This window comes from Anneissia japonica, unplaced genomic scaffold, assembly GCF_011630105.1.
Source record: "Anneissia japonica isolate Jap-2015-1 unplaced genomic scaffold, ASM1163010v1 scaffold7731_len1735946_cov199, whole genome shotgun sequence".
In the NCBI taxonomy this organism is placed as follows: Eukaryota; Metazoa; Echinodermata; class Crinoidea; order Comatulida; family Comatulidae; genus Anneissia; species Anneissia japonica.
In genome coordinates, this window is record NW_022758997.1 from 275599 (window position 1) to 292740 (window position 17142).

At 33.1% G+C, this 17142-nt stretch overlaps 1 protein-coding gene across 1 annotated transcript; it reads right to left on the reverse strand.

Annotated features, from left to right (window-relative positions):
- Positions 1–114: 114 nt before the first annotated feature.
- Positions 115–16756, reverse strand: LOC117125532 (glycerol-3-phosphate dehydrogenase, mitochondrial-like). Its single transcript, XM_033272050.1, has 16 exons — positions 16622–16756; positions 15594–15727; positions 14580–14751; positions 14048–14172; positions 13659–13756; positions 13232–13395; positions 12770–12928; positions 11870–12014; positions 9507–9700; positions 8792–8926; positions 8395–8573; positions 7813–7944; positions 7107–7265; positions 5845–6030; positions 3727–3825; positions 115–3272 (listed from the first exon to the last, which is right to left on the reverse strand). Exons 2-16 carry the CDS (start codon positions 15702–15704, stop codon positions 3162–3164), a joined length of 2169 nt encoding a protein of 722 aa, XP_033127941.1. The 5' UTR covers positions 15705–15727; positions 16622–16756; the 3' UTR covers positions 115–3161.
- Positions 16757–17142: the final 386 nt, after the last annotated feature.

Here is a 17142-nt window from a genome sequence, read left to right on the forward strand (position 1 = left end):
GTAGTGTCATCTATTGTAAATGTTAAATAAACGTCACTCCATTCAGCTAGCTACTAAACAGCTGTGTAAAATTAAATCGGAAACCCGCAACAAAAACGAAATCAAAAAACAAGATTTCATCAACTATACTCCTTTTAATTTGTTATTTACTTCAATTTCTTCTAACCATATCTTAAATAAATGTTAAAGGCCAACCTTTCTCACAGTCACATCATATTTAAATTCCATCAACCATTACATACAAACCCTAAGCTTCTCATAGTAAATTGTATTTAAATAAAGCAATGTTTGTTATATTTTATATAATTTTACTATTTATATTAGTACTCGCTTTACCACATGTGTATATAAAAATAATATACAACAGACATTAATATTCTGAATATTACATAAACAATACAGTATATGAAAAAAATGACCCACTTTAACAAACCAAGACAAACTAAAATATACAACAGTAATATTGATATGCACAGTTATCAAGTATAATGAAATGATGATAATGAATACAATGAAATATAATATGAACAGTTTTGGTGGTGATTATGATGAAGCATAGTTAAGCAGTTTTCATTTCACAATACCATACAAATTTATGTAACTCAAAGAATAAATACATTTTTGTAAGCCTGTTCTATACAAAATGATTATTTTTATATGAAAAACTTTATAATTTTATTTCAATACAATGTTATTTATAATTAATGTAAAAAATGTAATAACTTATATTTATATGTTTTATGGAATTTTACTATTTATATTAGTACTCACTTTACCACATGTGTATATAAAAATAATATACAACAGACATTAATATTCTGAATATTACATAAACAATACAGTATATGAAAAAAATGACCCACTTTAACAAACCAAGACAAACTAAAATATACAACAGTAATCTTGATATGCACAGTTATCAAATATAATGAAATGATGATAATGAATACAATGAAATATAATATGAACAGTTTTGGTGGTGATTATGATGAAGCATAGTTAAGCAGTTTCATTTCACAATACCATACAAATTTATGTAACTCAAAGAATAAATACATTTTTGTAAGCCTGTTCTACACAAAATGATTATTTTTATATAAAAAACTTTATAATTTTAGCAACCAGTAAAAAATGCAATAACTTATATTTGTATGTTTTATGGAACTTTTGCAAATGAAAAACTACATCTAATTCAATTTGAATGGAGGCTTGGTGGTTTTGTGGAACAGGTTAAACATCACGACATCATATACATTATGTATAAAGTAAATCAAACTTAATTTAACTTAAATGGTATATCCTAATTAATCTAACACAGAAAAGCACATTTAGTCAAAATTGAATCAAACATTTGAGGTATATATTTTCATTAATATTGTACAGTATGGTATTATGACAGAAACTGTAGCCACCCATTATACCTGTACAGTATCTTAAAATGCTGTCCAGTGAACTGGAGCAATATTAGTAAAAATTAACAAAATACCAGTAGGAAAACAAACAAAATAAATGTATATTGCATGTGACCATTATGTTAACTAAATGTTTCATGTTGGAAAGCACTTCAAGGTTACATGGGCCACTACAAAAAAAATATAGAATTATAACACTATCCATTTTACTAGCCACTCAAAACTAAATTATATTGTAAGTTCTTTAATTTTCTAGAAGACGACACATTGTTAAAGAATCATGTTTATATTAAATGCTTGCGGTACACCACATACATAGTTTTACGTACGTAATCATGTTTATAAAACATAACTTCTAATGTGATTTCTCTTTACCTATTTGTGTCCCTTATTTCAATGAATTTGTTCATATATTCTATTGTAAACTATCGTTTTGTTAATATTTCTTATTACTCTTTTAGTTATGCACATCATGTAAAAGGGCATTTATAAATCTCTATATTTAATAGTGTAAATTTTAGGGTAACATTGGTAGTAATACCTCTCTACTCTTTTAAAAGCACAGGTTGGTAACAACTGAGTTGAAGCAAACGGCATATCTGATTAACAGATGCATTTTTAGACTGAGTTGCATTTATTACACCTTGAAGGGCCTCTGATAACCTCTGAACCAATCAAATAATGCTTCTAGGGGAATTTTACCTATTAATTATTCAGGTGTGGATTAACAATAACAATATTGTCTTGCATATTACTCTTCACAACATTACACCGGTCTTAGGAACAAATAACAATGGAAAATCATAAATACGTACTTATGGAACGTCATAATGCTGCAGCTAGTAATCTAATCAGTGCATTGGAAACTACCCTGTACCCCATTATTTTTCAGGGTAAAGACAACATAAATGAAACATCCTGCCCAATGACCACAGCGATTGGCTAAAGTGGGAATCTATAACCCTCAACATTTTAACTTCTTGAACGATGTAGTTTGACAGAAAATCTGTTTAAATTGTAAATTAGTATTAGTAATTCACTCCTAAACCAAAAAGACACGCAAAGTACTTGCATGCGATTTTTAAAAGGTCTTTATAATTGTGCGTTATTCAGGAGGAAAAAAACAAATGGAATATTGATTCACGATGGCTTACATCACATCCTCCTGAGCTTGTTTCATACTTATTGTAAATTTTAAATTTATATACGAACAATGTTTCTAGCGTTATGAAACTGGTTAGAAAACACCAGCTCTATAGAATGATCCCTTTTTTGTAAAATGACATAAATATCAAACAATTTCATTTATTATTGGTCAACACAATTTTTTCATACAGAGTTTAAATTATAAATATGACAATTTAATCAATTTAAATCTTTGAATTACATTACTATTGAATTTATTTTGATATAATAACAGTTTATAATCTTTATACATTTAAATTTCAAAATATGGATTGGTATAGATCTCTAACCTGCATTCACTTACTTCTATCTTACACCTACTTTGTATGGTGACAAACTGTGCATAATTCTTAAATATTACTTTAAAGTATTCTTGACAAGGATTTGACCTAGAAAAACACAGCAAAGTGCGCAAATACTTGTAATGTTGTGACCACGTACAGGCAAACTATTCTATTTCATCATTTAACTAAAAAGATGGCGCATAAATATCAAATTTATTAATTATACCTGAAATGTGGTTGTGTAAAAACTATAACTAAAACTATACACCTTGGTCTTAATTTATAAACCCCAGTTACTACGCCCTGTTGAAATAGGCTTCCTCTCGCCCATCCTGAGGGCTGTTTCCAGGCGGACATTAGCCATTGCACCTGTCTTTACTGCACTCATGAGCTGTAAAAAAAACACACAAAAATTGTATTATTCCTACTCAAACTGGGTAAAGAGACACAAGATGGATAAATCTGAATTTGAAGTATATTAAGAATTGAATTGAAAGTGGCCCAGTGGCGGATCAGGCCCCCCTATATTTTTCAAAATTGAAAAACAAGAAAATTTTACTAAAATTTTGAGTCTAAGAGTGCTATTTCCAGAAATCTAGAGAGGTGCCACCATCATAAATGTTCTTACTTCACCCCCAGCCATGGGGTCCCTTTTTGGCCCCCCACCCCCTCTATTTCAAATTACTGGATCCGCTACTGTGGACAGATGGGACTTGAACCATTCTAAAGTGGAAGCCCCAAGCATCGCTACTGTGTCACGTAATTCCCCAATAATGAGTGTTTTACAAGGGACAAGTAATGGACTGTCACATGATGATCTTTAAAATCCCTGATATTATCCTTACCTGTAGAAATTCATCCAGCTCTATCTTTCCATTCTTGTTACAATCTACTTCCTGGAGCATTTCTCTAAGTTGGTCTTCCTGCACTGTCTCTCCAATACTCTGCAAAACATAAAAAAAAAACAATGTCAACTAAACAATGAAACAATGGTAATAGGTGGAAAATAATACAGCAAATATGTAAGGTCTCACCACAAAATCAGTCTCATTGTTAGAAAATCCAAAAATTACAGTAGAACCTCGATTTTACGTATGGTACGGGACCGGAGGGTGTACGTAAATCGGGGGATTCATAAAATAGAGGTTGGGTTAAATGTGTGGTAACTTTTGACCTAATACGTACGTAACGCTCAATATACGTATGTATGAACGAACGATGTTACCTAGCTAGGCTAGACATAGCCTCTAGGCCTACAAATAAAACCACGTGTTTGTGTTTTTATTCATCGCTTTACGATGTCATAATAAAGTGTTCAAATAAAACCATGTGTCTAGTGTATTAATTCATCACTTTATATGAAAATATTGTAAGATTACCTATACGACAAATGTATAACTTGGGAATTCCCCTTCATGCCTATTCTAAACAACAGATCTGTGGTGTTGTCTGGGCCTGTTGAGACAAACTAAACCTATGTGCGCTGCACTTGGCAAGCCAACCAATTAGCGTTCGTGTACGTGAAACAGCAACGGGCGAGGCAACCAAAGTATACGAAACTATGCCTACTCAACTTCGTGTAGAAAATTCGACCAGACAATTTTTTCCATGGTTTGCCACACGAAGCTAAGGAGGAAAGCAATTATTTTGAGCACCACCGGTAGTTGTTCATCTCACTCAGTTCACTTGGTTTTAGATTATAACAACCCGGTATTAGACTCAATCAACGTTGCTGTTTAATGAAAATATGTTGCATTATGGTTTGTTTATTGTTACAGTTTATTGTTTATAGTCTTTTTACTTATGGTTGCTCTGAAAAGGGACGTTTGTTTTGAATATTTTCGGGGTTTTTGATGACGTCATCGTCGACACAAGGCGTACGTAAAACCGAGGGTTCGTATAACTGGGGTACGTAACAACGAGGCTCTACTGTAGTTTATATTATATTTATTCTATTTTGGTAAATCACATTAATTTAGTTTAGTTTGGTCTTTGAATGGCTACCCTAGGATAAGTAGATCCAGAGATGTGAGCATTTAAATTTTAGGTGTATGAGAACCAGGTTTTGAGAAAAGTGGCCTCAAAGATAAACTAACCTGTACAAATAGTAGGACTAGAATTACAGAATATGCGTAGAGAACACTGTTTTAGTAACAAAATTCCATTAAAAAGCATACAATCATAAAATATCAAGTTATTCAAAAACATTAAAATCAAAATTTTGTAAAAATTTTATTTCATTATTTTTATTTTATTTTTTACAAATTTAATTTTATTTTATTTTGGTGAATATCTCAATATGATTTCACCAACGATGCGTCTCATTTGGTGGTGAGACCTCACATATTAAATGTTTTTTTTTTCACTGATTAAGAACTGATACAAACCAAAATAAAGAAACAACAGAGACGAAAGATATTTTAATGTTTGCAGCTGCAAACATTAGCTAATAAGAATAAAATATTTATAATGCGCCATCTACCTAATAAGCTATTGCAAGGCGCAGTGACTTATGAAAAGAAATTTTCATAAAATTAAATAAAGACATGTTTTCTATTTATTTATCATTTGTCACACTATAATTACACTAATCAATTGCTGATTTGAAGAGGTGTATTTTTAAGAAGTATTTTGAAACTGTACAGAGAACTGCCATGTTTGTCATAAATACAAAAGATCATTCCAGAGTTTTGTGCAATTGATGCAAGAGCTGTCACCATATGATGTATTCTTGAAAGGTTAATGAGCAATGTCTTTGATGACCGAAGACTACATAGTTGCATGTGGTGTAAGAGCTGAAATGTGTGTAGATGTTGAATTATCTAATGCCTTGTAGGTAGCAAAAAAAGAGTAATCTTTGTATACTTGTGAAAATGTTGAAAATTGTGAATGGCCATTTATATAACAGTTGTACTTATCTCAAGTTCAGAAAATAAAAAGTTGTTAAATGTTTGATGTCATACCTCCAAGTAGTTCCTAACATCCAATGCAGTGATGAAGCCTTTCTTGGCCTTATCTAGCGTCTGGAATCGCTTGGTGTACTTGTCAATTTCCGGTTGGCTGAATTTCAAAGGCACATTGAGGAGAGACGTGTGACATGATAATCCCATCTCACTGCACAAAAATTTATGTGCTTTCTTCAATTCTTCCTATGAGGAGAAAGCAAAATTAAATATGCGTACCTCTCCATTATGGTCAAAAGAATTCAGAGCAGTCTAACAAGTTTACGTATCAACAATTTCAGATGCAACTGAAGTAGCAAGTAGGTAATGATTTATACATGTTTACAATATTTACAAACAGCAAAATTATTTGATTGGACTTGATATTTTTTGGTGTGAAAAGATATCCACGGTTTGGCGTACACCAATAATAGCATTTTCAACTTCAAGTATAATTCTAACATGTACATTATTAGGTCAATCATTGATATCTTTTACAATTAGGTAATGTTTCTATTTATTATCAACTTTGTAATTCTTTATGTATTCATGTAATTTGACATTTTATTGTTCATTACTGTCTCACATGGATGGGCCCCTTCAGAAACAAGCAGAAATGCTTACAGAGTTATCCTAAAATTCTCCATTATGTTGTTTTTTCTAATTGTTGTTTGTTTGTGTTGATGGTTTTTGTTGTTCCTTTGTTCTTTGTCTTATTTTCACCTTGTGTTTCTTTTATTTAACTTCTTTTGTACATTTGTTGAAAGCGTATAGAGACCTAGTATTATGCGCTATACAAGTCTACAGCCATTACCATTACCATTATTTTTACTTATCTGATTTTGTACTTTGTTATATGTTGGGAATTTTTAAATAAATCCAATCCAACCTGTTGAATGTTTAATCATTCTAACTGATGTAGAGTGGCTTTCAAAAATCTTGTGTGGTTTTGAATTCCAATAAGGCTAGGCCAGATGCCAACACTATTCAAGTACCTGTGAGTCATGTACCTGCTAACCACTGCTTGCCGGTGGTCTTAAATTGCAGGTGAACGGTGCGATAGTGTTGGTTCCTCTGCATTAGTCTGTTTTTTTAGTTTGGTTAGCTTAGTAGAATAGATTTTGTTTTTGTTTTTGTTTCTGTACAGCGTAAAGAGACCATGTAATATGCACTATATAAATCTCCAAACAATTACCATTACCATGTACAATCTCATAAATATATGTCACAATGAGTTTATGTATGATGTGTGGAGAAATAAATGAAACAAACAAATGATTCACCTCTTTCTTTGACTTGTTCCACTTGAGTTCCTCGGCCATGATGTCAACTATCCTGGGCAATGCCTCTTCTGCTGCCTGTACATTCAGGAACCCTAGTCTCAGCCTTCTGCCTATAACATCAACTGCACTTCGGGCATACTCTCTACAGGCATACGTTACCTAAATCACAAAACAAAGTATTGGTTGTTATTCCTATTGACCTAGGTTCAAGATAGTAGAATTTTATTTTGGGACAATTCATTCATACCACCATACACATCAAGATCAAGTAATTACAAAGAACGCCCAGCATACGATGAACATGGTAACAAGTTTGGCTGAACCATGTTCAGGTTGTGAATGAATGTTAATTTATGCTCTATAAACAATTATCTCTTATGTTTTGTTTCTTATCTTTATTGAGTACATGAATGCACTGTTTAATGCATGACATCAATTACATCCTATTACAATAATAATAAAAAATTAATAAAATTAATAATAATAATAATAATAATAATAATAACGAAATATTTCTTGAAGGTTTGCATGACAAGTAACAATCATAAAATAATAAATGAACTTTTGGTACACCATGTGTAAGAATATGGTTTTTGGGATAACACCACTCGTTGGTTGTCTCTTTATCTTATTAATAACAACAACAATATAAAGGTATCTTAAGATTAATAATAACAATGCCCATAGCTTAAATACAAGATTTCACCTCAGCTTCAATGTAAGGAAACTCCTCCATGATTCTAACACCAACAACTGGCCATCGTCTTCCGGTCATATTAGCAATGCGTGCAACCTCCACAGCTTTATCACCATATGTGTTGGCAAGGTGTTGTGCCACCTATGGAAGCAGTAATACACAAAAAGTATAAGGTTTTAAGGGAATGTCTGGAGAAAAATTATACTTTAAACATTAGATATAATTGAACTTGAATAATTAGAGCAATTAAAAATCGAAAGGTCCACTGATTAATCTCAGATAAGAAAGTATAATACATACTCCAAGTATTGAAATGCACGCCATCGTGTTGGGATTGAATATTTCGACATTAATTATATCATCAAGCAATTAAAAAACTGTTAACAAATACTTCAAAAAATGTTATACTTCGTATTAGTGTTGAGCTAAAAAAAAGAACTGCAAAAATAACTGAAAATTCAAATTTTGAATTGTTTGCTTTGTATACTTATGTAAGTTTTTAGCTTTTAATTAAAGCAAATCAGAACAAGAAACAAATTCGTTGCCAACTTATGAATGCATACATTTTCAAGGACTCATGTTAAAACTTACCTCACTTTCCAAGCCAAAATCTTGTACCAGTCTAATGAACATATTCGGTGTCCAGCCTGCAGCGCCCTCTAATAGTAGTCCATCGGTCAAACTTTCATTCTTTGGATGAAGACTACTAGACTCAACTGCTTTATCCACTGCATCCTTAGCCATTGACCGATACGTTGTCCACTTCCCACCTATTTTTAAACATATAATATCTTTACAGAAAAACTAATTATATAAATGTGTGTAAATAAAAACAACAGACAGGTCATAATTAATATTATATAATTAATATTAAAATTATAATATTACCACAAATATCTTCAACAATGAATGCCAAATATTTTTTTGTTTAGATTTTTTTGTAATCAATTATTTTAGAATTTTAAAAATACTGAATTGCGTATCTGACCTGCAATTGTGACAAGACCACTTTCGCTGACTTCAATCACATGGTTTCGTGCCAAAGATTCTGTGTTCTTGGAGTTAGGATTAGAGACCAGTGGTCTAATACCAGCCCATGCAGCCAAAACATCTCCTCGTCGAACTGAATAAACATAACAAAATAAACATTGTTAAGAAGAAACCATAGAGTATGGGAAGGGGTAGATAGATATACATGAGGATAGTAGAAATTTTGGGGAAACAAACATCCACTTCTATCTAACCCACTAGACTAGATTAATTTATTTCTTCTTCCGACAATGAAAATAACCTTCAAAAATATCCTCCAGCACCAAAGGTTGTCAGTACTCCAAATAGCGCAATAGTGTTTGTAAGCCCAACACCATGTTATATTTAACAAAAGTATGGCTTGGTCAACCATTCACTATAGAGGATTTTAAATAAGCTTTCAATTATATCACATGGCTTTTCAATAAATAAAAACAGTTAATAGATTAAATAACACTGCATTGAAGCTAATTTTTTTTTTTTTAACAATTCTGTTTACAATTATTAGAATGTTATTTTGAAGTGCCTCAAAGGAAAAGAACAATACCCTCTGATTGACAGTTGTGGCCCTATTCTTGATTTATTCACAGCACAGACAATATATCTTAATGTCTACTGTTTATAGCCTTGTCCTGACCTCATTATCAAGAGAGGTAATACAAACAGAATCTAACCTGCAACATCAGGGCTGAGATAATTCTTAATTTCTTTCAAAATGAATTGGATATCCTCCTCTGTTGGGCTTGGACTCTCTGTGACATCACAGGCATTGTCGGTGGTGCCTGCAATTGTTGAGTTCTGCCATGGTAGGAAGAAGATGACCCTGCCATCGCTGGTTGATGGGTCAAGGAGCCCCATTGCAGCAGGGCTGTGGCAATAACAAAATATACAATAACAAAATATATCAACACATTAATATATATATTTTTTTAATCAAACCAACAAGAAAATAATAGTATGCAAATAGAATAATAGTAATAACAGTATCAACCTTAATAAAATAAAATTACTGTATGATACAGGAAGTAGTAATAATAGCAATAACAATAATACTGATAATTTGATAATAAAATTATTGATGATAACATTATTGATGAACATTCATACACTAAATGTCTCAATGATACAAATCAAATTGATTGCATAAATTTATAAAAGGAATATTTAATAAAAAAAAAGAAAAAAACCTTGCACATAAATATACATGCATTTCTTTTAAAATTAAAATAGGTCATCTTCACAATGTGTTCACACCAAATCTAAATTTTTGGATCAGTAAGCCTACCAAATCCGATCAGTTTGTAAGAATAGGAATGTTTCGTTCATTGCATTGGAAATGTGGCCCGAATTCTGCTACGAATCATAAGAGAATGCAGCCTTAAACTCAATAACAATTTTGGATAGTACCATACAGAACAATAGTATAAAACATCTTGAGAGTTAACAATGATTTAGCAAGTTTGTGTTACTGTTTATTGTACTTGATAATACATAATACTGTGTGAATTCCAAGATTTTTTTTACCTTGTTTCGCAAACATGGCACTCACAGATGATTATTTCAACTAAAAATATACTTTCTTTTGGCTCAGAAGAGAAAATTCTGTACTGTTTTTCTATATTTTGTATTCCAACTTCCATTGTCATATCATCTGATAAAAGCACTTACTATATCCCCAGAATTAAATATTCAGAATTTCTCAAAGAATTTCATCTGGCTTCAACAATAATGAATAAAGTATTTGTTCTTCGAAGATAAGCCAATCATAAACAGAATTTAAAATCTCTTTTCCGGCTACTAGCTTTGGTAGTACACTGAATTATACAGAATTTGTCAATACAATTTTTGAACTCTTTACAACCCCACATTACATTATTTATACGACAACATGGTAAGACCTTGAAGGGGGGTTAAGTGTGCCCTCAATTACTTTTTACCGGGAAACAATCAATTCGAGCAGATGCCACTTCGAGCGGAATTTACTTCGAGCGGATGCTATTTCGAGCAGAAAAAGATCCACTTATGCGAATAACACCCTGTACGAGTTATATACAAATTACTTTAAAATTTCCTATTTTGAGCTAACAATTGCATTCGGCCGAGGATCAAGCCTTGCCTGGGAGCCGGAGGAATATCCCTGGTGGGTTCTGGGGGAGAAGCCTATAGCCTTATGTATAGAAGTTGTATTAAATTGATTTTTTGGTTAACAATCAAAATTAACCATACCTACGTTCATAAAAATAATGATTTATTTTATCTTAGTCACTCATAATTCAAGTGTTATTCTTTCTACTCGCCTTTAAGAAAGTGGGTTTTGAACTATAGACGAATTGTGAATAATGGGGAAAATTGATATGATGTCATTAGTTCTATACTATTGATAGTAATACTACACCAATGATTTGTGCACCAAGATATAATATAATTTAAATGTTATGGCGAATAGTGATTACAATTACAGTTACTCCTATTTACAAATATAAATTGTAAATTTACAATTGGTTAGCAGCCATCTGGTAGTCAGATTTGCCAAGACTGTTATTCAAACATGGAATAATTATCAAAAGTACCAAAAACATTGCAGAACATTAGTACAAACGAAAGTACTATTTCACCCACAATTTATACAAGAATAGGGCGATGATAAATTCGCCCTTGTTTAGTTCACACTAAATGCATCTGCTCGAACTGGCATCCGCTCGAATTGGCATTCGCTCAAATTGACTGGCATCCTTTTTACCTTATCCACTTGCTTTTTTTTTTAATTTGTCAAATAAATTTCTATTTTTTTTATGCATTGGTAAGAATCAGTTCTATAGTATCTATATTTTTCTTTCAAACTCCTGTGAACATGTTTCAAAAATAGTTTACTAAACAAAGTACGTCCAGACTCAAATTTTATTTGATAAAACCACGTGACATCCCTAAATACAGTCATGACATCACATCATGACCATATATAGACACATCCGGACTATATATGGGCATAAAACAGTTTTTTGTCAAATAACATTTGATAGTCTGGACAGGGCCTTACCTGTAGTAATCAGGTAGCACAATGTGCACACCTGCACTAGGTTGACATATCTTCTTCTTCTCTGGGTCATCCATTAGACGGATGCTGTCGGTGTAAGGACCTGTAGCATTGATTACACACTTGGCCAACACAGTAAACTCCTTACCTGTTTAAAAAAAGATAGTACAAATTCATCATCTCTATTATTTGTTAAAAATTTCATATCACAACATAACACATCTCACATTATCATCCACATTCATCAACATCATTTTCAGTGTTTTCATTGTATATTTATTGTATGGTGTGAGGGTCCTAAACAGTTCACCCTCTGTAAAGTTGGTAGATAAATAAATATACCAACAATACGCAGGCAGTGTATGATGGGTGATTACATCATTTTCCATCCTTTGTACCTGAATTCCAAACACTATACAGGCAAGCCATTCCTTTATTTTCTTTTATGCTCAGGGTGACCTTGACCTTTTCTTCCAAAAACTGAATGCTCTCTTTCTTTAATTATTATGTACCACTCCACAAAATTTTATGATGATCCAATCATTTAGTTTTTGAGTAATCTTGCTAACAGACAGACAGACAGCAGTGAATAAACAACCTCCTTATAGCGGAGGTAATTATGAATATCTGTTGATTGACTAATATTTAAATTCATCCATTCATTTTCTATCTTGTGATTGGCTTTTTCGCAGCAGATAGAATCATTTACATTTCGCTGCGCACACTCGCTTTGCACAATCATTTAAAGTGCATTGTATGTACAAGTATAACGACTGATCATGTGACTGTCCCTTTAAATTAGTACTTTAAACATACAAAATTTAATTTTCAGTTACAGTCAGTTAAAAAACAAAATATTGATTAAAAGCTCAATTAATATCGGATGTAAGGTATGAGGCTCACCCGAGCAGCGGTCTCTGACCAAAGCTCCTCGTACCATCTGCTTGCCGTCCTCCTCTTTCTTGATCAGTGCCTTCACCTCAGTATGGTTGGTAATTGTGGCACCCATCCTAGCAGCTGTCAGGCCAATAGCCAGGTTCATGCGAGCATCATTATGAGCTCCTACATAGTAATATAAATAAAATTTATATAAAGATAATGGAGACAGGAAATTTGCAATTAGTAACAGTCACATGTTTAGAGAAAAAAATTCTACAGATTGTAGATGACACATGAAAAAATAGAGTGCATAACTCTGCCCTGTGCCTGAATACTGAACAATACACAGGCCGTGTATGATGGCCATTCTGTGTAAAGATGCAAAACATGGAAAGCTTTAACAACATATTATTATTACCATTACTATTATTACATGGATATAATATATATATATATGTTTTAATATACCGTGCATCTTAAACGTACCGTCGTAATAAACAATCGCGCCAACCAGCTTCTCCTTCTTCAACATGGGGAACAATTCCAATGCCCTTGTTTTAGATAGATAGTAACTAGACTGAAGTTGCTGTCGCCCAGCAACCAGATCGTACATCTTGATACCTGCCCAGAAATATGGTACTTGCCACCATCTAGGTACATAATATGTAATATGTTTAATATATTCTAGTATTTTTAAAATATATTTTTCAATCTTACATTTCTGTCTCCCTATGCTTCTATCCAAATACATTTTGGTCTACCTACAGACTGGTCTATCGACCTATTGGACAAGGTAAGTATACAGTATACGACGGTCTATCTATTGTGCTGTTTGTCTGTATTATCTATCTACCCATACCATCCCAAATGTCTACGTTTCAATATTTCTCAAAGCAAGTGATCATATATATACCTATAGACTGGCAACATGATAGGAAGTTGATATGACAAGTGCGGAGCAATTTCCAAAAGATTTGCTCTCTCGTGTAGAGCCTCCTTCACCAATCGATACTGGGGGAAATAATAGACATTACAACAATAAATTATATTAATAATAACAAGATTTTACATTCAGTTATTCAATATATCATTTGGACAGATTAACTGAGTTTAGCTAAAAAAATCCATTATTTAACTTTTAATACATTTCAAATGCTGCTTAGAACAAAAATAAAATAGATATATCTTCAGTAGTAGTAAGTTACAAAGGACAGTTCAAGTAGGGGTTACAGAAACAGGAAGGGGGAAGCTCAAAAAAGAGTAGAGGGTTTAGTAGTAGGGGAGATGGGGTATAATTCTTACCTGTTCTAAATCTAAACCCATTATAGCTTTTTGTAAATAACGAACACCCCCATGGATAAGCTTTGTACTTCGGCTGCTCGTTCCTGATGAAAAATCATACTTTTCAACTAGTGCTGTCTTCAAACCTGTAAAATTAGTCAATTGTATTTACACAATTTGGTCAATCAATTTTGCTAATTATGAATACCATCAATATTTAAATTTTATAAAATACTATTTATTATTGTCACTAAATCATTAATCAACTGCCACATTTCTGCTATTTCCATCTGTAAATTTCTAACAATTATCTTTTTTAATCGCTATAATATTTAACATAAAGCTAATAAAAAATATGCTAAATATATTACTTACATAAAACATTTAATTCAATTAGCTATAATTAATCACTCAGATAATAATATCAAAAGCAAATAAACAACTAAATGTTGATGCTTAAGTTGTGGTAAGTCAAAACCAAACTCTCATTATTGTTATCATGCCTATGAGTACAATAAGGAAAATTACGTAGTTCAACAAATCAAATGTTCACCTCTAGTGGCAGCATCCAACGCAACACCACAGCCTGTCGCTCCTCCACCAATCACTAGTACATCATATTCATGTGTATTTTGAAGTGCCTGTACTTGTTGTTCACGTGTGGGTAATGTACTCTGACTATTGGCATCGCGCAGCTCAGCGGCTATCACATACGTTAATCGTTGCTGCAAAGTATAACAATATGAAATTATTATTAAATTATAGTCATTTTAAAACAGACTTTAGATTATAGAAACCACTTCAATGAAATCTTGTGATGTCTACATATACACTTCTGACCTGCCATCAGTAAGAGAATTAATATTTACACACATGTATTCTCCTCCAACCTTTTGGAAGGTATTCATAGTTGTGTAGTTCATTTAGCACCAGACCTCTATTTCATTAAAAATAATTAAGAGCCTACAAGCTTTTCATTTTTTAACTTACTTATTTATCAATCAATCATAATTCATAAAACTATGTAAGGCAATGGAACAGCCTATTAAAATGTCAAATTGTCAACTGATTGGTACATTAGTTGACAAGGTGCAGCACTCTAGTATAGTAACAGATTGTGAGTTATTGTTTGAAGGTTTGCATGGCCGCGCCGCTAACTAAAGCCTTACCATCGGCGCTGGATCCAACCACTCCTCGACCAGGGTTCAGTCGTTTAAGAACCAAGTCTGCTCGTATACGGACTTAAAATGAAGGTCCAACGTACACATCTGGCTTGTGTGCACTTTAAAGAACCTATCGCATCTTTCGGAAGAGTAGGGAGTTACCCCATTGCATGGTCCTTTCAGCCCCTGTCTGCAAACATGTAGCTACAGTATGCGCTTCTTTAAAGCAACTAAATAGTCACTGACCACACCCATGCAATTTGGCACAATGACGCTGCAAGTTATGGGTTATTCTCCTAACTTTACCAGGAAGACTAAAGTCTAACTGATCTACCACACGCTTCCACAGTATTTGTCGTGGATGTTACATTTTTAATAAATGTGTAAATTGGGCATATCCTTACTCTTCTTTTTTCTTGATTTGAGTTGTGTAGAACAAAATAGGTTGCAGTTGCTGCTCCACCTCCAACTAGCAGGCTGCCAAGAGCAATGCGTTTGATATTTCGATATGCCATTTTGTAAACAGCTAGGCCTTGGGCTACAGAAAAAAAATTGTGACTATGTTAAACAAATACTTGCTTGATGATTTTTGGTTGTGTTGAATTCCAGAGCACATAAACACTGAATAATATACTAACTCTCGGTAGAAACATGCTTAAATGCCAACTAGCTTTATCAGTAAACTACTGTAGATAGCAAGTACAGCAGACTCTATGTTTAGACCATTTTAACTGTGAGTTATTGAATGCCAACATTAGGTGGATTGTCAGACCTGTAGCCAGTGGGGGGTTATGGTTCGGGCAAACCCCCTCTTTTCTGGCGAACCCTTCCCCCCTCAAATTTCTCGAACAAGTGTTTAAATGCAACTAATAATGCACTACAGACCCACCCAGGCAGAATATTTGGCACTAATGGACTTTTAATACTCTCCACGCCCCCCCCCACCCACGCTAAACTTTTCAATAACATTCCATAGCGAAACTGGAGTTATGGTTAAGGTTAGGGTTAGGGTGGAGAATGTTTTGCTGCAGACCTTTCTCACCAACATACCTGTTATTATTTGGCATAACCATAAAAATATACAAGATAATATACATTAAAAACTTTGCTATTATATTGTTAAATTGGAATATTTCATGATTAATAATAAGACATTAACATTTACACAGAATTAGGCCCTATGTATTTTTTTCCCACCCAGGTTCTATTTTACAGTCTGAACTTTGGCCTAGGCCTAGCTAGCCTTGACTAGGGTCTAGAGTCTTTTCAGGCGCAGGACACTGGGTGGGTGTGGAACCGGTGAGTTCTGTTGGAAAACATGAAAGGAAGCCTAGGCCTAGCCTAGCTCCTAGCTAGGCTGGGCGAGGCTTGGCCCTAGCTTAGTTAGAATAGTAGGATAAATGTATTTCCTAATTCAATATATTCGACAAACCTTAGCAGCAAAAGGAAATATACGTGTCTATTTGCAGCAAAATACCGGCTTTGCTTCCCGTTTCATTTTATAATGCCAGGCCTAGACGAGCTGCATATCATCCCTTTTCTTCGTGATCGTATCGTAAAATCTAGGTTTGTTTTTATCAATATTCATGAGCTGACCTTTGACATCATACTTATTTGACTGATGAGGACATGCTTAGTACATTGAGACGGTGACGGGATGCGCCTCTCCTCTGACAGATGATTCTCCTCACATCATTTATATACTAAATTAATGATAACCTGTTTATACCTCCATGGTTTCATAATATCAACTGTTTTTAGAATAATCTATGCTAATAAGCAATTAAAAATAACATACTGTAAAGAGAAATTCTCTTGACGATTCTGAATTAATCTTTGCTAAATAAACAAATAAAAATACTAAGGAATGAATAATACTTTTTAAAGAATTGTAAAAATAGACGACCAATAAAAAAAAAAAAACAATCTCCAGATCCCGGGATCCCGGGATTG